Source organism: Crotalus tigris, unplaced genomic scaffold (assembly GCF_016545835.1).
Source record: "Crotalus tigris isolate CLP2741 ecotype Arizona unplaced genomic scaffold, ASM1654583v1 scf7180000024387.2241675, whole genome shotgun sequence".
NCBI classification, from domain to species: Eukaryota; Metazoa; Chordata; class Lepidosauria; order Squamata; family Viperidae; genus Crotalus; species Crotalus tigris.
The window spans coordinates 1,055,312-1,078,864 of record NW_024100557.1 but is presented as its reverse complement, the minus strand read 5'-3'; the positions used below and the strand labels follow the sequence as shown (position 1 = coordinate 1,078,864).

The 23,553-nt window shown below is 38.9% G+C and overlaps 1 protein-coding gene across 9 annotated transcripts; it reads left to right on the top strand.

The window, feature by feature from the left end:
• Positions 1-1,829: 1,829 nt before the first annotated feature.
• On the top strand, positions 1,830-22,978 carry SRSF11 (serine and arginine rich splicing factor 11). 9 transcript variants are annotated; one of them, XM_039329055.1, is made up of 12 exons: positions 1,830-2,286; positions 5,322-5,455; positions 9,691-9,800; positions 12,017-12,109; positions 13,138-13,187; positions 15,716-15,843; positions 18,056-18,137; positions 18,914-19,060; positions 19,890-19,979; positions 20,896-20,991; positions 21,758-21,896; positions 22,001-22,978. In XM_039329055.1, the coding sequence occupies exons 1-12, from the start codon at positions 2,159-2,161 to the stop codon at positions 22,187-22,189; spliced, it is 1,386 nt and encodes a 461-aa protein (XP_039184989.1). In that variant the 5' UTR covers positions 1,830-2,158; the 3' UTR covers positions 22,190-22,978. The 9 variants fall into 9 exon arrangements, with proteins under 9 accessions (XP_039184989.1, XP_039184991.1, XP_039184990.1 ...); XM_039329057.1 differs by having other exon boundaries at positions 1,835-2,286; positions 18,914-19,045; XM_039329056.1 differs by having other exon boundaries at positions 1,839-2,286; positions 22,004-22,978.
• The last annotated feature ends 575 nt before the right edge of the window (positions 22,979-23,553 follow it).

Here is a 23,553-nt window from a genome sequence, read left to right as displayed (position 1 = left end):
CTGCTGTCCCCTTCTTTTGCCTACAATTTTTCCCAACATCAGGGTCTTTTCCAACAAATCATCTCTTCTCATTAGGTGGCCAAAGTATTTGAGCTTCAGTTTCATTGTCTGTCCTTCCAAAGAATAGTCAGGGTTGAAGTTATCAGCATATTGGTGATTTTTTAAAAACTTTTTTGGTATGTTTCTCAAGTTAGTGGTGACTCCTGATGACTGCTGGATTGAAGCTTTTGTTAACAAGATTTCAGTAGTGGTTTGCCCTTGCCTGTTTCCTAGAGTTGAGAGTGCTTAGCACAAGGTCATCCAGCTGGTTTAATGGCTAAAGCAGGACTAGAACCCAGTTTCCTGGTTTCTATCCTGATATCTTAACCATGACTCAAAACTGGCTCTGCCACCAATAATTAGATCTAGCAAAAAAGTGAGGTACTGTCTTCTACTATCAATCCATTTGCAAAATGTCAGGGTTTTTTTCTAAATTCAGAAAGAAAAATCAGAATTCATGTCACTTTCATCAGCTGATCTTGTGGAACATATCAGCCCAGCCTTCTGCAATCTGGTAACCTCCAGAACATGCATAGTATAGGTATAGGTATAGATCCTCCTGCTTGAGCAAAGGGCTGGACTAGAAGACTTCCAAGGTCCCTTCCAGCTCTATTGTTCTATTCTTGATCATTTTGAAAGTGAGAACAATCAACCAATGGAACAGACTGCCTTCAGATGTTGCTGGTGCTTGATCAAGATTCAAGAAGAGACCGGACTGCCACCTGTCAGAAATGATGTAGGGACTCCTGCTTGGACAGGGAGTTCGACTAGATGACCTACAAGGTCCCTTCCAACTCTGTTATTCTAAATCAGGAGTGTCAAACTGTTGGCCCACGGGCCGGACGCATCACCGGAAAACTGCACCCACCCCATTGGCAATGAAGAAAAAGCTCCCATACGTGCGACGTCACATGATGTCACTAATTTGACATGTCTGTTCTAAATTGTAAGGACTGGATACATACCATATTCAATCCTGCTTTAATGCTATAGTGTAGTACTTAAACGAGCTGTTAAAAAGAGTGCCTTGTTAAGTTCTGCAAAAAAGGTATACATACACAAAATTTACTTGTCAAGTTCATGTGAACATTTCACAATAATTTGAAAAGACTAATGGAAAAGACTTTGCCAAGTATTTTACATAAAATCACATAAACAGCAGGAAACAGCATTTTTTTAAAGTGACCTAATGAATAAACCATACTGCAGCCCCTTTCAGAGATGGGCTATTTAGAAATATGAATAATTTCTGCAGTACTTAGAAACTGCACATTTAATATGGCTAATGGCCAAAAGACTTTCTGTTTGAAAAGGGAAGATTAGCTCCACTCCAAGCTTTGGCCTTCTCCTGTGCTGGTGATCCAGCATGCCTATACATCAATAAAGAAGAATATTTGTAGCTCAGGGTTGACATAAGGGATCCCTGATGCTTTGAGCTTGGTTTTCTTGCAAACGTTTCATTATCCAAATTGAGTTAACTTCATCAGTACTAATGATGCACTAGCATCAAGGACCCCATGTATACATCAGCTAAACCACTCAAGAAATACAGCCCCTGCCAGCACTGTTTTATTACAATGGAAAGAGACTAATTTGACAGATTTATGCATGGAATCTATCCATCACTTCGAATCAAATGGTCTTTGGAAAGCTGGCACGCTAAATAGCGTTCAGAATTAGAAATCCCTCTGCCGAATAAAGCTAAGCACCAACCCCAACCCCAACGGCTACCCCCAACCGGAAATGGAAAAAGGCTTTTAGTGCCGCCTGCAGATTGCGCACATGCGCAGCAAGTAATCTCAAGTGGGCATGCGCACACGCAACTTATGCGTGTCTCGTTTCACCAGGCGGCCTGGTTGTGAGCAGGCGCAGTCTGGGAGGTTCTTGCATCGTTCGGAGAGAGCCGCTGAGGAGCTTGGGATATTGCGGCCCAGGGAGTCTGGTATCGAAACGATCGTTCGGTGGCCGTTACTCTGCGCGCGAGGGCCTTTTTCTCCCTTGCGATTAGAGTGACGGGAAGCGCCGAGGGACATACGAAGGAGGCGTCTCCCGATCCCCCAGGGCCCTTAACCCCTCTGCTCTCGATGCGTTTGTAAGTGCCGGACCAGGAGGCAGCGTGATGGCTTCAAGCAGCGGCACCGATGTGATTCAGGTCACAAATGTCTCCCCGAGCGCCAGCTCGGAACAGATGCGGACTCTCTTCGGCTTCCTGGGGAAGATCGAAGAATTGCGCCTCTTCCCTCCCGAGTAAGTTCCGCTTCTCCTCGAGAGACGATGGTCGGTTTTTAAAGGCCGCGGCCTCATTGAAGCCGTGAAGCCATTGCTCGAGTATTATTAGGCCCCGATCGGCCTGGGTGGGGCCAGGCGAAGATGAGGGCCGGAGGACAGCGCAGAAATAGACAAGCTGGCCGCGGTGGTTGCCGTTTTCCAAAGGCTAAAGCGGATCACGCGGTCCCCTTCCGCGCCATCCCCCACTCCATCTTGAGTTTCCGGCGCTGGGGCTGCCTTTCTTTGGCTCCACGCCCTCGCCTGCTTTCGAAATCGGGGGAGAGGCAGGCGGCGGAAAAAAAGACCGGCGGGGGGCGCTGATAGACGATTTTGAACGCAACATGTATTTGTGTGTTAAGGGATTAGGCATTTTCAGATGCTGTTCTGGACGCGCTTGGCCAGCTTCTGTGGCAGAGCCACGTTGTGGGGTGGATTGGTTTTAGGAAAAGTACTGTATTGCGTGGGGGAAAAAAAACTTCTGTTGTAAGAGGCGAAAGAGTTAAGCTATGGTTTAATACAGGTTGTTTCCTGTTGCCAGTTAAATATAACACAAAGTTGATTTTTCTTTTCGATTTTGTTTTTTTTGGCAGCCATATTAGCATTTGTAGTTTTTGTAATTTTCAGGTAAAAAGTTTTAAGTGTCTAATGTTATGTTTCGATGAGTGTTTGGGGCGTAAGGATAAGCCAGACCCTTGGGATGTGGTCTTGTTGATTCCACACTAGGCAGTATAACCCATGATTTGGATTTTGAATTGATAAGAGCCACAAGAAGTAACCAGTGTGAAAAAAAATGTTCCCCGGCATATATCCTCCTCCTTCGTTGGGAGTATATTTGGGAACTTGTGCTGTGGTGTCTGAAAGAGAGCCGGTGGGGGTGAAACAGGAACATAGTTTTATTATAAATCCAGAACAGATTCCTATAGTACCAATAAAGGAGAATATTTGTAGCTCAGGGTTGAAATCCTAGCACTGATGATGTTACCTAGTTTGGTTAATGCAACATCTGCAAGAAAACAACCAAGCTCATCAGAGACCACCACTGTGGTAGGTTACTGTGTAGTAGAAGTAATGCTGAACTGTTGAGGTTGTCCACAGATCAGTGAAATAACCAAATGTTTTGTTTCTTCAGGTTTCAGACAGAACAAAATCCAAATAGTGTGAGGAGGCCAAATTGCTACATCTCAAGTAGATGCCAAGGCAACATATAACCTACTGGCCCAACCACTCCCCAACTTTCTTGTTACTTGTCTCTTCTTGCCTCAGCTAAGCATGACCCTGCATGACATCTGCCATGGCCCCCACCATCTTTCTTGCCTTCCCTCTTTCATTGAGAGAGGAAGATGCTGGCCTTCAGTAAAGTTCCAAGAATCTGACTCCATTTACTTCTGGCAATAAGAAAACGCAGCAGGCTTGGCCTTTGTCCCATATAATCTGAAAGCATATTCTAGAATGGCTGTTAACAATCTGGTAGCCTCTAGATCAATGGGACTGCAATTCCCATGATCCCTAGCCAGTAAAATATAGCATACATTGGGATTTATGGTGAAGCATACTTTTTGGGGGGGGGGGGTCCAGGTTAGGAAAAAGATGCTTCCACAGATTGTCACAATATGCCCAAAACACAACAGGAGAGAAGGGACCTTTCTAAAAATTCAGATTTTCTGTATGAAAAAGGAAAAGAAGCCCTGCAAAATGTAATTATGGGATATTATTGAAATATGGAAGCCACCCAACTATTACAGGGTTACATCTCAGAAAATGTCTGCATAGTACCGTAAATGCCGGCGTATAAGACGACTTCCGCGAGCGCTGAAATCGGCACCAAAGACGGGGGTCTTATACGCCGGAAATACTGGTAGTTTCCGGCGTATAAGACGACGTTCTAGGAATGCGGCCCGGCTATAAAGACGGGGATCGTCTTATACGCCGGGTCGCCTAATACGGCAGCATATACGGTATTAGTACAAGCCTAACTTGGCCCTAATATAATGTTAAATTATACTAATTACCCTGAAATAAGTTGGAAAGTAAAAACATTTTTCCGTGGAAGAGGATTGGTTGTTGATTTCCCACCATAAGTGACATAATTCTGTCTGGGCATTTACTTTATGGATATAGCTACAAATCTGGATCATTTTGTTTATTTGATTTATAGCTCTTCTTTAATTCAGCAGTTTAAGAAAGTTCATATTATATTCTGTCCTATTTTTCTCAGGGAAAAAAAAACTCCAAATGATAGATTGGACTGAGAATGTATGTGACCCAAAGTGCCTGATGAGGTTCTGTGGCTAATGATGAATTAGCATCTGGTTCTTCTCAACTCTGATCCGACACCATAATCATGCTACCTCACTTAATCTTTTATTTGGTGCAAAGCTAAACCTTTGGTGGGTTCTTGGTGTTGTCTGAACTTGATGGTTTTCCTGTAGACATTCCCCAGCCACCCTACAGTTTAGCCCTGAACTACCGGTAGTAGATATGTTTTTTGTCACTGGAAAAATAAAGTACTTACCATCATTAATATGAAGTATGTACAATGCACTTTGCATGTATTGCTTTAAGAAAGAAATGATATATTGCCCTGAGGGAAGATTTTTCTCTCAAGGAAAAATTCAAGTTATTATCTATTGCCTGTGACATCCTATCAAGAATGTCGGTTACATCTTCCCAGTTTTCAGTATTAGATTAAATCTTAAATACACATAATAAGAACCAAGTGTATGCCTGAGTGAACAACTCTAGGGTTGCCCTCTTTGTAATTTTGAAAGGGTAGATGAATATTAATATTATTTATACTTATTTAAGTTTAATTGAAATTAAGTATAAATATGAGTCTTCTCCAGCCATGCATTTAATAATTTTCCCTGTTCTGTAACATTAAAAACAGTAAGCATTTTTGGAAAAACTAGGGTCCATGCCCAATACTTTTTTATATAGTTACACAAGTCAAATAATGTCTTAACCTTTGTTCATGTTACATCTGATGTTCATATTCTGATTTTTTTTTTCCCCAGTGACTCCCCTTTGCCTGTTTCTTCCCGTGTGTGTTTTGTAAAGTTCCAAGAACCTGACTCGGCAGTTGTGGCTCAGCACCTGACAAATACTGTATTCGTTGACCGAGCATTGATAGTCGTACCCTACGCAGAAGGTTTGTGAATTGTTTAAAGATCTATGAAGCCATAGACCTCTGATATTAAATCCTGATGTAGTTGAATAGCATAAAGTTTAGCATATAAAACATCCAAGCTTTTTGCATTTTTAAAACCCTTGGTATACCCTCATCTTTGATTTCTATACAACAGACAGAAAATACTAATTCAGCACTTTCTGGAGCTTGCCCATCCGTTTTTGCAAAGGCTTTTACAATAATTTTATATTCATGCAGCATTATTTGATTTATTTTCACCAGACTGCCTCAATAATTTTTTTAAGCTGTCTTTTTTAAATGAAATATATAAACAAGCAATGTTGCTTTAAGTTGCCTGGCATCTCTGATCTCATGGTTCATTCTCCCTCGTGGAGAGTTAGGGAATACATATCATCAGTTACAAGGCAATGTTCTGCCTGTTTTAGTTAACAATTGAAAAGCAGTTACCCTCAACATAAATTCTGGTACACCAAGGGTTTGATATCTCTTGTTAGTCAGAAAATATCTGTAAAGGTGCTAAATGGGCACTGGGTATTAGATCTTATTCCACATTTTCTTATTCAACCTTGCTATATATTCTAGAATTTCTCTAAAATAATAAACTCTTCTCTCTTATTTGTGTGTGTGATTTTTATAGTGGAGAAGGCAAATGCAAAAGCCCTTCCAGATGACTGAAACAGTGGGGTCCTCTGCAGCTACAGGGGATTCTAGACATTAACTAAAGGCCAGCAAGCACTCAAGTCCCCAAGTGTTTTCCTGGTGTAAATCACTCACTTGTTAACAACATTTTTTCTCTTCTTTTTCTTACATTTTTAGGGTGTTACAGTAATTTGAAAAACAATGAGCAGGTTGGAAATATAACTAAAACTCTGCCAAGAAGACTGCTCTTCTAATGAGTTCTGTTGAACCACTATAGATTGCAGCACAGCTCTTTCAAAGGCACTGTTAACTGATAAACTAGCACTCATTTTATACCACGAGATTACAGTAAACGGTTAAGCTGCACTTCTGCATACAGAGATTACTACATCTCATTAAAATCAACGGATTTACACAGACTAATTGTGCTGGAATGTAATCTTATGTTTTATATGTAGTATCTCGTTTTACTCATTAACAAGGCAGAAGAATATGCCACAGGCAGGTCTGATTAATTAATGTTAGGATATTCCAAACTGAAACTATAATTAAGATCCACAAAGTTTAACCCTCATTGGTTTAACTTGGCTGAATAGAATACTTTAAAGTATTGCTTCTTACATATAATTCTGAAAGGTCAGATACATCTGTGTCTGAGTCTTCCATATTTGCTGTCTGTATTAGGGCCAAGCTAGATGCGACAGCTGTGTTTTTAAATATGGATTTCGTAGAAAGAGGAAGGGTGGGATGCTTCTTTTTAGAGCAAAAGGGGGCACGTGGGTGAAGTGTATAGCCGCCTTCCTTTGCCTGCAATTTAACCTCCTTGCAGTCTGTCTTCCTTTGTTTTTTTCTTTATCTGAGTTCCAGTGCTGCAACTGTGCCAGCACCCGCAGAAAGCTACTATGGTGAAATAAGCAGCAGGCTGGGGTAGGTTTCAGGGCCCGTGCCTCTTTGTATTCCTTTTATTACTAAACATGGATATAGACCTTTTTATGTGATTGGGGAAGGAACACACGCTGTCGTGTTCACCTTGGCTCTAATTAACTGAACCAATAGTCGCCAAAATATATGCAAGTTAGTGTTTAAGAACAGTATCTCTCTTAAGAGCTTGAATGGTTTTTATACGTAATATTTTTTTTCTCTTTATAAACATGACTTTAAACTCTGCTAGAAAGATAGATGACTGATAAATCTCTCACTGCGATATCGGTCAAAAAAAGATGACTTTTCTGAATTTTTTCTGAGGCTTGTTTAATGCAATTTGAGCAGTTGTTACCTATCAAGAACTCATTGGGCTTTTAGGATCTGCACCATTTTGTAGTTGGCAAGGTATGTCAATTCTGGGTACAGTGGTCTATCAGAATAATGGACCCATGGATTTTCCTATGAACTTGGTCTGCTCTGTTCTCGCAAATCTTCCTTATCTGTGAAAGAATATGGGTATCACTCTTCAATTCTTCTTTTCACAAGGCCCCATTTTTGCTAGTGCTTCAGCATTGCTGAGAAAAAAAAACATTTCAAGATCAGTGAAACTGTTCAGTTGCATTGAGGCACATGCTTAAGCACTCTGCTGAATTGAAATCTTTACCCTTTGCTACTGTGGCGATACATTCTGATATTACCTCTCTACAAATATTAAAGTATGCATTGTACTGATCATATTCCCTAGTATCAAGTCGCATTTCTGTTTTTGGTGTGTTACATACATCTTGGTGTTGATTGTTGCTTTGTGTTCTAGACTTAACACAAAGTTCACGGTAAGGCATAGTACTATAATCTTTGTGATGAAATGGAAGGTTTGGAAGCAATGTAGATATTAAAACAGTGACTTTGGGTGGGTTTATGTAGGTTCTTTGGTTAATGTTTGTTTCTTTTGTCTGTTTCTTTTTCTTCATTTCTACACATTCATGCAGTATGTCATGGTTCTAACAAAGCAGCAGTAAAAAACTCTTGACGCATGAAAATTAACTGGTGAGGGGCCTCATTGTTTTTTTAAATTGTAGTTTTATTTCTGAATAACTTTTTTCCTAAAAACGAGAGGATCAAATGCATGACTACTACTTAATGGATGCAGATCTTCTGTGAGGTGTCTCAAGAGAATTTTTAGCTAGATGCCAGAAATGTTATAGTTGCACTAATTGTGTGTAAACATAAATAATATCCTCTTGAGACATAATTTGCATGCAAATTTATCCCATAATCTCAGTAGATATGTTTATATTGATGCATTAATGCCCTGTATCTAAATGACCTTTCCCCCCCCCCTTTTCCCACCATAACTTTTGGTATTGAAATTATGACAGCTCAGTGACAGAAGAAAGATAACAGTGCTGTGTATTATACATTTGTTTATATTATCGGCACTTCTCAGTATAGGTGGAAGGAACCATTACCTTTATTTAACAGTGGTTTTTCTTTTTTGTTGTTGTGTTTTACAGTTCTTTTCCCTGGTTCAGCCTGAACTATATACCAGGCCCTGCTGAAAATACCACCCAACAGTTTTCTTCTGCAGCTTATCCAGTTTCTCTTAAGTGCCCTGTACATATTGTATGTTTTATGATGAGATGCAGTTTTTTTTAATGTCTTGCAGAAACGGTTCTGGTATTTGCAAATATATAGTACAGTTGTCTTATTGAACTCTCTCACGTTGGGGGCTTGGGCACATTAACAGATTAATCCATATGTATAGGGCTTTTGCTGTTGGTTAAAATAACAACAATCAACATTTACTGTTTGTCTCACGTTGGGCCTTTTGAAGGTTATTCTTTGTTCAGGGGTAGGCAATAAAAATAGACACTTAGCAGACTACAAGCTGCAAATCAGAAGTTTATTCTGAAAGGGCAATACTCAGCAGCATTCTTGGTACAGTAACCATAACACAGAGTGGAGCATGTATTTTACTGCACAGGTAAGAATGTGTCACATTTTAGGTGTTTACATAAACACATACACGCGGACACATATGCAGAACCTACATTTGGACCTTTGTGGAGACCTTCATATCCAAATGAGAAGTCAGCAAAAGCCCTACACTTTTTCTTACCTTCTCTTAAGTTTTACAAAATTGTATGGTAGGTGTAAAAGAAATCATAGTGAACTGTGCCATATTATTAACCCCTAAATCAAACTTTTTTTGTCTTGTGTATCTTGATTTTTCTGTGTGCTTTATAGTGAAGCAGCCGACACGAGTCGTTGTTCATAAAACAGCTTTTGAAAGTTGAGAGCACACCCCTGGAGAACCGACTGTGCTTGCTTACGTTTGGTTCATGACTTAAAAATCGAGTACAGGTGATGAAATCTTGGCAGTGTTAACAAAAAAGTAGTGTGTATTGTGCTATTTTTTATTCTAGAACTTAACCTTTTGTAGAGAAAAAGGAACAAATTTTCACACATTCTGACAAACAAGTTAATGATAAATTATTAAGAGAGCAAACATTGTATTATAGCCAACATAAGTACTTTCAGCAAACTCAGATGGTGTTTCAGGGAGACATTTTCTGGGTGTATTTGTGTGTGTTTTTTTTGTTTTTTGTTTTTAAAAGAAAAAAAAAAGATAAATTGGGGGTAACTTCTAATGCAAAGTTGTCTCTCTGCAGGAGTTATTCCTGATGAGACTAAGGCTTTATCTCTCCTGGCACCAGCTAATGCTGTGGCAGGCCTTCTGCCGGGGGGTGGACTCCTGCCTACACCTAACCCGCTTTCTCAGGTAAGAAGTACAGGGTGCATAAAATACAGCAAAATTATATTATTTATGTTCCTGTGTTTATGGGAGGCATGCTTATTCAAAGTTATTATAGTATTGGTAGCAGAATTATTTATTTATTTATTTATGAGACTTATATACCGCTTTAAGTGCAAGCACTCTCTAAGCGGTGTACACCAGTAAGCAATGTATATATATATTTACATTGCCCCCAACAATCTGGGTCCTCATTTTACCTACCCCGGAAGGATGGAAAGCTGAGTCAACCTTGAGCCGGTGAGATTTGAACCGCTGACCTGCTGAACACAGTCAGCTAAAGTGGCCTGCAGTACTGCACTCTAACTGCTGCGTTATAACGAATAAGAATTCCCTCCATAGTAACTGATTTCCTAGACTGGATCCCATTCTTCCTTTTAGATCACTGAGTTGACATCTAATTCACTGCTACTTTTTAAAAAGAGTTTCCTTTTCTTCTTCAATCCATAAAGCAACATCTGAAATGAAAACATATGGAAGGTTATGACCAGAAATGACGTTCAACCATTTCTATAGCTAGGGATGAGCCCGGTGCAAGAAGCAAAAAGAATTGCTATGTTTTCATACAGCATAATACTTGCAGTGCTTATATGTCTTATCTGGTTTCTATGACCCTCTCTTTAAAAAAAATTTTTTTTTAATGAAAATGCTTTATAGCAGTCAAATCATTTAAAAACCATGTCTTGGTTACTCACTGCTCCCCCCTGTAAAATCACAAAGGAGGGAGATGTTTGTAGTTTTCAGAAAGCGGCTTTCTTGGGACTTCCAGAGTGCAATCTTTTTAGAGTAATGTCTATCTTCTTGAGTTTGGTGTGGCTAACTTTCTAGAACAGTGGTTCTCAACCTGTGGGTCGGGACCCCATTTGGGGTCGAACGACCATTTCACGGGGGTCGCCAAACAACGCAGTCCGCCATTTTTTTTCCCCTTTTCCTTAGCTGTGCTACTCCCTTTTATTCTGTTGGCTTTTGAAAGCCAATAGAATAGACTCTCTTGAATAGAGTCTAATTCTATTGGCTTTCAAAAGCCAATAGGAATTGTCCAGGCTGTCTCTGCCCTGCTGAGCCCGCCAAAAGTCCCATTCTGCAAACGGTGATGCACCAGTTGAGTAGTCCTCGACTTACGACCGGTTGGGGGTCGTGGCATTAAAAAGGTTGAGAACCACTGTTCTAGAAAGTTTACCTCTATTGTAGCCTAAGAGTGAGCGCTTTCATGTTCGCATTAGAACCACAAGTGAGGACCTTGGATCGAGATTCTAAAACGATGAATAAAGAATCGTATAGAAAAGACAATGAGAGTATTATTCTTCCTTTCCAATATCCAGAAATATAGTTTAAGAGAACAGTGGGCTACAAGTGGGAAACACTACTTGTAGCAAGGATGTGAATTTCTCTTAAATGGTCTACATAATTGCAAAATTAAAGATAAGCCAAATTTACAAATTCACAGTCAGAGGCTAGAAGAAGCATGCAGATCCTGTGAAATACCTTCTTGCTTCTAATTTCCTTTTTTTGTTTCCTGCCATTCAGAGAGTGGAGACTGCCAGTTTAGAAGAGAGAAGAGAAATGCTTCTTCTGAGATGCAGCTAGTTTAGTATAAATGAAAAAGTTTTGAAAATCTAACTACTATTTCATTCATTGGACTTTTGTAGGTTTAATTTGGGCGCATATTGTAAAAATTGAGAGAAAATTAAAAATGGGTAATTCATATTTCCTACTTGCGTGAACAAGTCCACGTTCACTTTATCTTCAATATTTGTTTTAAAAAATCAGCTAGCAAATGATGATAAATATTCTTGCATGAAAATTGGATAACTATGACCAATTGCTACTGTAGCCATTATGGCAACTGTTCAACCTAAGGGGACATCATTTGGCCAAGCATCCCATGTTTAGTCACCAGAACTTCCAGTTGGGATGCACTTGATAGCTAAAGGAAGATAGGAAGTCTCTGCATTGGATTCACAGGCGCTGATCCCAAGTAGATGAAGAATCTGATTTGATATAAAACAGCTATCTACATTAAAGTTAATATAATAATCAGTGTCAGTACTTCAGAACTTTAAAAAGTTACAAGTTGTCCCTGTTTTCCAGAGATTTGGAAAATGGTAGAACAATTAGAATGTGCTGTATTTGTTCTTTCCTTACGAAAAATGCATAGATTGTACACATTTTCATTCTTACAGATCGGTGCTGTTCCTCTGGCTGCTTTAGGAGCTCCAACTCTAGATCCAACTCTAGCTGCTCTAGGTCTTCCTGGGGCAAACTTAAACTCTCAGGTATATTGCTTTTAAGTATAAGCCTGTCTCTGGAAAATCGTCAGTTTTAACATTTATGCAATTCCAGGCTCATGGAATTTTTACTGTGAAATTCCATAGGATTATTTTTGTTGACTCTGGTTTTCCACATTGGCAAGAAACAAGTGAATTCATCTGAGTATTGGAAGATTGTGATGTACAATTGTGTATTTAACTCAGTTAGAGCAATGTATATGCTGAACCAGTATCAGATTAGAATAGTATTGGAGGAAAGCCAATCAGCTAAAGTTCAGTGTAGAGAGAACTTTCTCTCATAGTGAAATATTTACGCGTTTTTGAAAAACACTGCACTACAATTAGCCACAAATTGGGCTTTTCTTTGTATTATTTTGCTTTATCAGTTTAAGATAATAATAATGAACAATATAGGGAAATAAACTCCTTCAGCATTCTCCCATATCTCTCAAATCTGATTCAAAGGGTTAGGAATTCATCTGGAGCAGATTTCGGTGAATTGTTGGACAATGGTAATATTTCATGCCATCAATATATTGTATAATGAGAACTCAAACTCTTTAGAAGTTCTTTAACAACAACATTAGAGTTCACACTTGGCTAATACCATTGTTACAACTGAAAAAGGTATATAACAGTTCTGACTCAAATGCAGTCTTAATTGTATTTGTCTATTGACTCTTAGATTCTGGATATATTTCTCGTTGCAGCCATTTTGTAAATGGACAACTCCTCCTCCAATTGCAGAAACCTCAAATAATTGAGGACTCTTGTTTAAAATTAAATATAAAACCTTGCAAATATCGACATGAATAACTAACTAGTTATCAGAAATAAAAAAAAAATAGCTTGGGTCTATGTATACGGTAGTATTCTCAAAGAATTTAAATGTACACCAAGCTAATACATATGCTCTGAGACTTATGGTAACTTGTATTATTTAATTTTGGCTAGATTTAAAGCCGTTTGGGTGTAATTTCCCCCCCCCAAAAATATTTATATAAAAACATTTTTTTTATTATTTTTCCTTGTAGTCTCTTGCAGCAGATCAACTATTAAAACTTATGAGCACAGTGGATCCAAAGTAAGTATGGACTTTTAGAATTGCACTATAGCGCAATTGGTTTTGAGAAAGAGGAGGAAACGATTAAAAAGAAACCATTAGTAGGGAATCGTTGAAAGTAATGCCTTTTGGGTGAATAAGAAGCAGGGCTTTTTCCCAGGCTTGCATGATACAGGTAGTCCTTGACTCATGACAACAAAATTTCAGTCACTAAGCAAGGCACTTGTCACATGAATTTTGTTCCATTTCGTGACCTTTGACGCCACAGGTGTTAAGTGAATCGCTCCAGTTGTTCAGTTAGTAACACAAAGGTTAAGTGACTCTGCCTTCCTCGTTGACTTCGCTTGTCAGGAGGTCAGTGCATCTGATCATATAACCCTGGGACACTGCAACTGTCATAAATACATGCCAGTTGCCAAGCGTCCAAGTTTTAATCACATGACCATGGGAATGCTGTAATGATCGTAAGTATAAGAAACAGTCACAAGTCACGGTTTTCAGTGCCGTTGTAACTTCAAATGAATAGGTGTAAGTCGAGGACTGCCTGAGGTACCTGGACTTGGGAAAGCAGTTCTTTTGTGCTGCTCTTCCACTTTTGCTATAGTTAAAAACGAGATGGCGCTGTGAAGACTATTTTAACATGCTTAATTGGCTTCCTTAATTTCCTAAGAAGAGGAAATGGGCAAATGCTGAGACAGCACCCTCGGCTCTTCTAGGCAGGATTTATCCCTGGATGCACGCTATAATTTTATTTGCCCTTTGAATTATGGGACAACATTTCATAAGTAGTAAGATGTTTTCCTCTCCTTGGTATTGCAATTCTAATTTACTGATGGTAGGGATGGCAAATAAACAGTTGAGAAGTGGGAATTTTGGAAGATGTCAATTTTATAAGGTCCATTAATTAAGAATATTTTCAAACTGTAGTTGAATTAAGTGCTGCAATTGTAAGCTTGTACTGCCAATTGTTTATATGTGTCCTGGCATTTGATTAGCTCTCAGCTGTGAAATTTCACATGTAAATAAAAGTTCAATAAAAATTCAAAATGTGGGTTAAAATTACCAAGACTTTTGTAGTATTACAAGAGTTGGCCTTTCTCCTTATAATTGTATATGCATGAGAAGATTCAGCTTGTTGAAATTTATGGAAATGTAGAAACACTAGCCACAGGACTTCAAATGTATTTATTTAGTAAATTTATATAGCCTTTGATCTAATATATGTGACTGTAAACAGCATAAACTGTTAAAAACAGAAAAATACAACAAAACCATCACATACCAAACAACGATACAAAAAACAACTAAAAAAATAATCTGCAGAAGAATGCAATTAATTTTCCTGGCAATAACAGGCATTTTGCAGGGTGCGTACCCATGTTAAATCCTAAAGCAACAAGAGATAACAAATTATTTTTACAGATTAACAGAAAACAATTTATGCATCTGTTATGAACTAATCCCAGATTAATCCTGGATGTTCCAGTTAGGGAGTTTATTGCAAAAGAGAACAAACCCATTGATCTTTGCTTTTCCTTTTTTTTATATGTGCAGTTGAGGAAATTGCCTGGACTAGAATATTCTTCCCAATCCTCCTACTCTTGAAATGTGATGTCCAGTGATTTCTAGTTCAGATTTCTAGTTCTAGTCCTCAACTTAACAATCACAATTGAGCACAACCTTTCTTGCCGCAGTTGTTAAGTGAATCACTGCAGTTGATAAATTAGTAGCCCAGTTAAGTGAATCTGGCTTCCCCATTGGCTTTGCTTGTCAGGTCACAAAAGGTGATCATATGACCTTAGGACACAGCAACGGTCATAAATATGAACCAGTTGCCAAACATCTGGATTTTGATCACATCATCCTGCAGATGCTGCAACGGTCATAACTATGAAAAACGGACATAGGTCACTTTTTTCAGTGCCATTGTAACTTTGAACGAACGCTAAATGAACGGTTGTAAGTCAAGGACCACGTGTACTCTTTAAAGAGCAGAAGCTGGAGGATCCCTATTAATTTCGAAAAATTAAATATCTAAATATTGCATATTAAAGAACAAGAACATTCTAGGCCAGGGGTAGGCAACCTTGGCTCTTTTATGACTCGTGGACTTCAATTCCCAGAATTCCTGAGCCTACCCCTGTTCTAGGCAGTGAGATTATCTAATAAAAAGGATACACTAAGCAAAAAAAGAAAACGGCAAGCAAATTCAAGTGCTCATTTTTCAAATTAAGTTTTAAATAAGTTCACCTAGTCCTGAAATTAACAGCTAACACATGCTTTCGTTTATTCATGAAGATGTATGTGCCAGTGGATTCAACTGATTCTAGACATAAATAAATAAAACAATAAAATACTTAATAAAAATTCCTAACACCATACCTCGAAATGCTATTGTCAGCGATCAACAATCTTTTTCACTGAATGCCTTACTAAAGTAGACTGTTGTGATTATTTTTCTAATAGATAACAAGTTATGTATATTCTGGTTTAAATGGTCTTACAATTTAATTTCTCTGCGTTTTTTTTTTTTCTTTTATTTGATTCAGGCTGAATCATGTAGCTGCAGGCCTTGTTTCACCAAGTCTGAAAACAGATACCTCCAGTAAAGAAATAGAAGAAGCCATGAAACGTGTACGAGAAGCACAATCCCTGATTTCTGCTGCTATAGAGCCAGGTAAAGCAATATAAAATGTCTCCTAGGCAATTTTGCCTTCCAGAAAATTGCTGTAATACCCCGTGGTTCAGGTTCAGGAAAAAACAATGCATTGTATGAAATATCAGTAGAAAGTCAGATACAGTCAGGTCCAGAAATATTGGGACATCGACACAATTTGAACATCTTTGGCTCTCTACACCACCACAATGGAGTTGGAATGAAACAAACACAATGTGCTTTAACTGCAGACTGTCAGCTTTAATTTGAGGGTATGTACATCCAACTCAGGTGAACGGGGTAGGACTTACAGCAGTTTGCATATGTGCCTCCCACTTGTTAAGGGACCAAAGGTAATGGGACAATTTGCTTCTCAGCTGTTCCGTGGGGAGGTGTGTGATATTCCCTCATTACCCCAATTACAATGTGCAGATAAAAGGCCCAGAGTTCATTTCATGTGTGCTATTTGCATTTGGAATCTGTTGCTGTCAACTCTCAAGATGAGATCCAAAGAGCTGTCACTATCAGTGAAGCAAGCCATCATTAGGCTGAAGAAACAAAACAAACCCATCAGAGAGATAGCAAGAACATTAGACATGGTAACTGTTTGGAACATTCTCAAAAAGAAGGAACGCACCGGTGAGCTCAGCAACACCAAAAGACCCGGGAGACCATGGAAAACAACTGTGGTGGATGACCGAAGAATTCTTTCCCTGGTGAAGAAAACACCCTTCACAACAGTTGGCCAGATCAAGAACACTCTCCAGGAGGTAGGTGTATGTGTGTCAAAGTCAACAATCAAGAGAAGACTTCACCAGAGTGAAAACAGGTTTCACCACAAGATGTAAACCATTGGTGAGCCTCAAAAACAGGAAGGCCAGATTAAAGTTTGCCAAACAACATCTAACAAAGCCTTCAAAGTTCTGGAACAAGATCCTATGGACAGTTGAGACCAAGATCAACTTGTATCAGAGTGATGGGAAGAGAAGAGTATGGAGAAGGAAAGGAACTGCTCATGATCCTAAGCATACCACCTCATCAGTGAAGCGTGGTGGTAGTGTCATGGCGTGGGCATGTATGGCTGCCAATGGAACTGATTCTCTTGTATTTATTGATGATGTGACTGCTGACAAAAGCAGCAGGATGAATTCTGAAGTGTTTCGGGCAATATTATCTGCTCAATTCAGCCAAATGCTGCAGAACTCATTGGACGGCGCTTCACAGTGCAGATGGACAATGACCCAAAGCATACTGCAAAAGCAACCAAAGACTTTGTGAAGGGACAGAAGTGGAATGTTATGCAATGGCCAAGTCAATCACTTGACCTGAATCCCATTGAGCATGCATTTCACTTGCTGAAGACAAAACTGAAGGGAAAATGCCCCAAGAACAAGCAGGAACTGAAGACAATTGCAGTAGAGGCCTGGCAGAGCATCACCAGGGATGAAACTCAGCGTCTGGTGATGTCTATGCGTTCCAGACTTCAAGCTGTGATTGACTGCAAAGGATTTGCAACCAAGTATTAAAAAGGGAAAGTTTGATTTATGATTACTATTCTGTCCCATTACCTTTGGTCCCTTAACAAGTGGGAGGCACATATGCAAACTGCTTTAAGTCCTACCCCGTTCACCTGAGTTGGATGTACATACCCTCAAATTAAAGCTGACAGTCTGCAGTTAAAACACATTGTGTTTGTTTCATTCCAACTCCATTGTGGTGGTGTAGAGAGCCAAAGATGTTTGAATTATGTCGATGTCCCAATATTTCTGGACCTGACTGTATAAGTAAACATTGGGAAGGACATCTGCTTAAGAATCATAACCAGTAAGTCTTTTGATATCAGTTGCTGAAAAATGCAGCAATTGTGGGCTTTCCAGGAGCATATTGATGGGTGCCATTGGAAATGAGATGCTGGAATTATTTTTGATCTGAACCAAAGAACCCCTTTTATATTTGTTCTCAGGCTTGTTCAGATGTTATCCTAATCAATATTTCATTTTATATAATACATCCCGCATCTATTTATCTATAAGAATATGAATTGTTATGTTTGTAGTTAACTTGAAATATGCATTTGACCCTTAACGCAATTGATAGAAATAGCAGAAAACTGCTTTTGAGACATACAAACTCCTTTGGTTACAGTTTATGTATTTAAAAAATAACTTTAAAAATGTTCGCCTAATTTCCGCTAATTGTTCTGTAATTGACATTTCTTATGTTCTGATTTCAGATAAAAAGGATGATAAAAGAAGGCATTCCAGATCCAGATCGCGCTCAAGGAGGAGGAGAACACCTTCTTCTTCTAGACACAGGTCAGGGTTCCCAGAATGACTCACCTGTTTACCGAGTTTGGCAGATAAGACCTTGGTTACCATATAGTATGGTAATGGCAGGCAGTAAACACTATAATTTAAAAAATAATAATAATTCGGAAATAAATTGTATTAAATAAATTGATTTAGGACTTATTTTTAGATAACTGTATGCGAATACAGCTGATTAGTTGAGTAATAGTCACAAATAATTTCCAAAACGCTGATTAGTCTTTTAGTACACATGAACTGAATATGAAGTCATTGGAATGAGTGTAATGACTAGATAGTATTGCATGGGAAATGAGGAATCCCAGTGAGTGGTTGATAATTTGTCTTGTTTCAAAATAAGGGGCTTCTTGTGTTTCACGTCTTTCAAAATGTATTTTAAGTTCCTTATATTGTCAAACATGACAAATATTTCCATTTCTATATGTTGTATTTCTGCTAGCACTCAGATTATCTCAAGCCATACAGTCAGACAAATGGACATAACCAGTGCCTAATAACTGTAGTGAAATTTTAACTTTTCACCATGCAAAGCTACCCTCAATTTGTCAGATTGCAAGAAAGTGTGAAGAGTTCATTTATACTTGGAACACGTTTAATTCTGCCTAACAAATAGTAAATTCCCCTACTGTAAATAATAGTCGTGCACATGCTAGTCCATGTTTGCTTAGTCACTGAGCATCACTGAGCATTTGATAGTTCATATAGTATCTCTTACAATGTGATCTGATAAATTATTTTTGTTCGATTAATGGTTTGCTTAATAGACGGTCACGAAGTCGATCAAGAAGACGGTCACATTCAAAGTCAAGGAGCAGAAGACGATCTAAAAGTCCTCGACGGCGGCGATCTCACTCCAGAGAACGTATTAAAAGGTCTAGGAGCACTTCCAAAACCAGGTGCTTGAAAACCAGGTGCTTCATATAATTCTGGATTGAAGTTATTCTGTTAGCTATAAAAATATTGGGAACATGGTTTGTAGTCAGTTTCCATTCTTGTCTGATGAAAAACTCTTTGATCCAGCAAAAAGCTCCATCTATGGCAGTGATGGCGAACCTTTTAGAGACCCGAGTGCCCAAACTGCAACCCAAAACCCACTTATGTATCATCGGGTGCTGGGAGGGCGTGGCCCATTGGGTGGGTGTGGCCCATTGAGTGGGCGTGGCTTCGATGGTAACAGACTGGGTGGAACTAAAAAGTTCAATCAATCAATTCCAACTTCGCAAGATTTATTTTTTCCCGCGAGAAGTTGAAACTGACTGACTGATTGAACCTTTTTTGGGGGGGGGGCACACGATGGCAGAGGCCTAAAGCGAAAAGGTTTTATAAAACCCAGCTAAAGGCCTAGGACTGGGGCAATGGCGCGCGTGCCCACAGAGAGGGCGTGCCATCTGTGGCACCCGTGCCATAGGTTCGCCACCACGGATCTATAGAATGGGAAGGTGACAACTTTCACCCAAGTTTTGTTTTTTGTTTTTGTTTTTTTCAGTTTTAAACATTACTCCAAACATGAGAAGGAGATCAGTGGTAGGAAGAATCAGGCAAACCTTCCTTCTCTCTTGATGCTGCTGTCAGAAGCTTCTGCTAGATCAAATAGCATTGGTATTAATTCTACCCTGTAACCAGGATAGATGGATGGATGGATAGATATTGGGAGGATATATAAAACAAAACAAGCTAATCATTTCTTCCTCTTTTTTTGGAAGACAAAACAGCTTATCCAGGTGTGCTTTTTTTTTTTAGAGACAAAAAGAAAGAAGAAAAGGAGAAGAAACGATCTAAAACGCCACCCAAAAGCTACAGCACGGCCAGGCGATCCAGAAGCACAAGCAGGTTTGGTATTGGGTGTAATCCTGTGTTTCTCTTGAATGCTGTCCAAATTCTGACTTCTAGGAAACTTTTAACTATTTGAACAAGGGTCCTTTCATAACTACACTAAAAGCATTTTGATGAATTGTACTGCTTTAGATCCAAACACTGAGATAGAATTCTCGGGGTTAACCCATCGACATTTCTATCTTTGAGGGCTAGTGAGCCAATGTGCCGAAGTCACTTATTGGTTGGAAGTAAATCCATGTGTTATAGACATCTTGCATTTACCAATGTGGGTCATGAAGAATGTGAACGTTAACTCCTCTTATGCAAGCTCCTGCCCTTTAATTTTTACAGGCTAAACAAAACGGGTTGCTAGACGTAGCGATCTCATTCTGTACTTGCACATCTCAGGCTAGTTCAGGGGTAGGCAACCTTGGCTCTTTTATGACTCGTGGACTTCAACTCCCAGAATTCCTGAGCCAGCTGTGCTGGCTCAGGAATTCTGGGAGTTGAAGTCCACGAGACATAAAAGAGCCAAGGTTGCCTACCCCTGGGCTAGTTTATCCAGCTGATTGAATTACTGATTGAGAATTGGGGACAGTGTGGCTGCATTCCGCATTAGAAACCTCGTTTTGCAAGGTTTTGGCTACCAGCGAGACCAATTTCTGTCTTTTCTCTTGGCTTTTAGTTATTCTCCCTGATTTTTCACTATGTTGGTTGAGGTCACTAGGAACTAACAATCCTAAACTTCAGAAAGAGGGACTTCATTTAGCCTTCTGTGTTGTGTTCACGCTTTTGTCCGCTACAAAGAAATGCTCAAGCCATTAAAATATATATTTTTTTCCTTGTTTAAATGTACTTTGGAGATTAAATAGACATTGGGGATGTTAATAAATGCAAGGAAAAGTTTGATTGGGAGACACTCTTGTTACAGAGAAAGGCGCCGCAGAAGAAGCAGAAGTGGCTCCAGATCACCTAAAAAGCCTAGGTCGCCTAAGAGAAAGGTGTCTAGATCCCCTTCACCAAAAAGGTTTGTCTTTTAACAAATCTACTGACTTAATCATTTTTTTCTTTCTCAGTTCCTCCTATTCTTGTAGGAAATGCCTTAGATCAGTGGTTCTCAACCTGTGGGTCGGGACCCCATTTGGGGTCGAACAACCATTTCATGGGGGTCGCCAAACAAGGCAGTCTGCCATTTTTTCCCCCTTTTCCTTAGCTGTGCTACTCCCTTTTATTCTATTGGCTTTTGAAAGCCAATAGAATTAGACTCTCTTGAATAGAGTCTAATTCTATTGGCTTTCAAAAGCCAATAGGAATTGTCCAGGCTGTCTCTACCCTGCTGTGCCCGCCAAAAGTCCCATTCTGCAAACGGTGATGCACCAGTTGAGTAGTCCTCGACTTACGACCGGTGGGGGGTCGCGGCATTAAAAAGATTGAGAACCACTGCCTTAGATCTTGTTTGGACAGTATTTGTCAATGTGGTTAAATTAACTGATTGAGTAACCATTCATTCTAGTAATAATTACTGGCATTAGAATCTTACTTCACTTTGGGGAATGTGAAGTAATTTTTGAAGTTATTCAGTAAATTAACAGAACATCAATAAAGATATAATTTAATTATTTATAAATGGTAACAGCGATTACCTTCTCTGCATTTTCTCAGATTGTTAAACAGCTTCCATTTGCAGAGACTGGTGTTCAACTTGCCCCATAGAACCTTTTAGTGAAAACATTTTGATAATCCCACGAAGTGCTTGGGTTCTCATCCTAAGGTGTTTGTGGTTTTCCTTCCAGGCATAAGAAAGAGAAGAAAAAAGACAAAGATAAAGAGAGAAGCAGGGATGAACGTGAAAGATCAACCAGTAAAAAGAAAAAAAGCAAAGACAAAGACAAAGAGCGAGAGAGGAAATCAGAAAGTGACAAAGATGTCAAAGTATGCTTAAATATATTTCTCCTGGTGAATTTGAATTCCAGAGATTCCCAGCTTCATTTGAAGCCTGTCTTACGTGGTTTGTTTTATGTTTTGTCTTGGCAAAGCAGGTCACAAGGGATTATGATGAAGAAGAACAAGGCTACGATAGTGAAAAAGAGAAAAAAGACGAAAAGGCATCTGATGCCACTTCTCCAAAGTTTAAGGAGTCCCCGGAGAAAGGGAGCGGTGAACCAAGGGAGTCCAAGGTCAATGGAGATGATCATCATGAAGAGGATATGGATATGAGTGACTGAATATGCCTTTGCCAGGAAAACAATTGGCCACATGCATCAGTGTCATTCCTGTGTGATTTCTTTATGCTGTACTTGTTTAATCTTCCAAACTAGATGTATACAGCTGTAACTATAAATGGTTGTAAAGCTCCTAATATTAAATAATTACATCAAAAGTTTTAGAGGAAGTGGTATCTGGGTTTCCATTCTTGTTATTGGCTAAATTGAATTGAGTAGCCCAGCAGTCCTTAACTAGCTTGGTGCTGCTTTTTTCCTTTTTGAGCAAAAAGCTGCATGCATCTTTGACAGGCATGGACTGTTTGTGTTGTATGATCTTTTTAGTAAACCAGCTCACCTACAATAGTGTTTCTAGAGTTTGATTATTTACAATAATAGAGCAAAAATAGGGAATGAACTGGCTGCATGTTAACTGGCAGGAACATCCTTATCTCCTACAACATGGTGGCCCGCTGAGGGCCTTCAGTATCGAGAGAGAAACTAACATTAGCTTCATCTGGAAAGAAATCGGATAGAGGTAGATAATATTTCTAGCCCTATGGCTGAATCTTTTTGTTGTGGATTTGTTTGGCTTTGACATGGTTGAAATGCATTAGTCTTTTTAATGCCCAGCGTAAGGTAGGCTGAGTCTCAATCCTTCTCAGGTGGGTGTTTGATTTTTCACAATTTGGACTTCTTGAGGTAAAAAATAACATTTCTGTATTCTGCAGAAGAGACGGAGAAAGATAACCTTGTGTAGTTTTTTAGAAGCTGCATTTCATTTTGAGTATTAAAACTCTGCAACGAAAAAAAGGGTAGTGCATTTTAAATGGAACTTCATAATGATTTTAAAACAAGTCTACTTGATAATGTATTTGATCTCAAGTTGTATAAACTAACTCATTTGTGTTGCAGTCGCTGAAGTAGTAACCTTTGACAGTAATTTTATGTTATGCAAAGTATATAGGCAATCTATTTTAGTTCTGGAAGTTTTGGGGGCATATACTTTTGTGCAGGTAAAAAAAACAAAAGTAGGCTACAGTCTGTGCCATGTTTATGTACAGTTTCTGAAATTGTTTTACAAGACTTTGATAATAAAAAAATCATAATTATATACACTTGATTTGTACTAAAGTGTGTGTGTATTGGTGTTAATGATTTGTATAAAGCTACCTAACTTTTTTCCATTTATATTTTCATTTAGTATCATTGTTTAAGTGTCTGGTTCCAAAAAAAAAAATACCTAGCATGTTGATAATTTGTGTCCAGGGAAGTTTTTTTCCCCATATGTTGAAAATCTGATAGCAACCACTCCTCCCAAAAAAGAGGGGCTGCCCTTCTAAAAAAGAAAATAGTCCATGTATTTTTAATATTTAGTATCATTGGAC

Excerpts from the sequence above, each read along its gene's own strand:
- SRSF11 (XM_039329055.1), top strand. The coding sequence starts at position 2,159 with ATGGCTTCAAGCAGCGGCACCGATGTGATTCAGGTCACAAATGTCTCC. Across the intron at positions 12,110-13,137 it reads GGGCAAACTTAAACTCTCAG|TCTCTTGCAGCAGATCAACT; the intron begins GTATATTGCTTT and ends TTTTCCTTGTAG. Across the intron at positions 18,138-18,913 it reads CCTTCTTCTTCTAGACACAG|ACGGTCACGAAGTCGATCAA; the intron begins GTCAGGGTTCCC and ends TTTGCTTAATAG.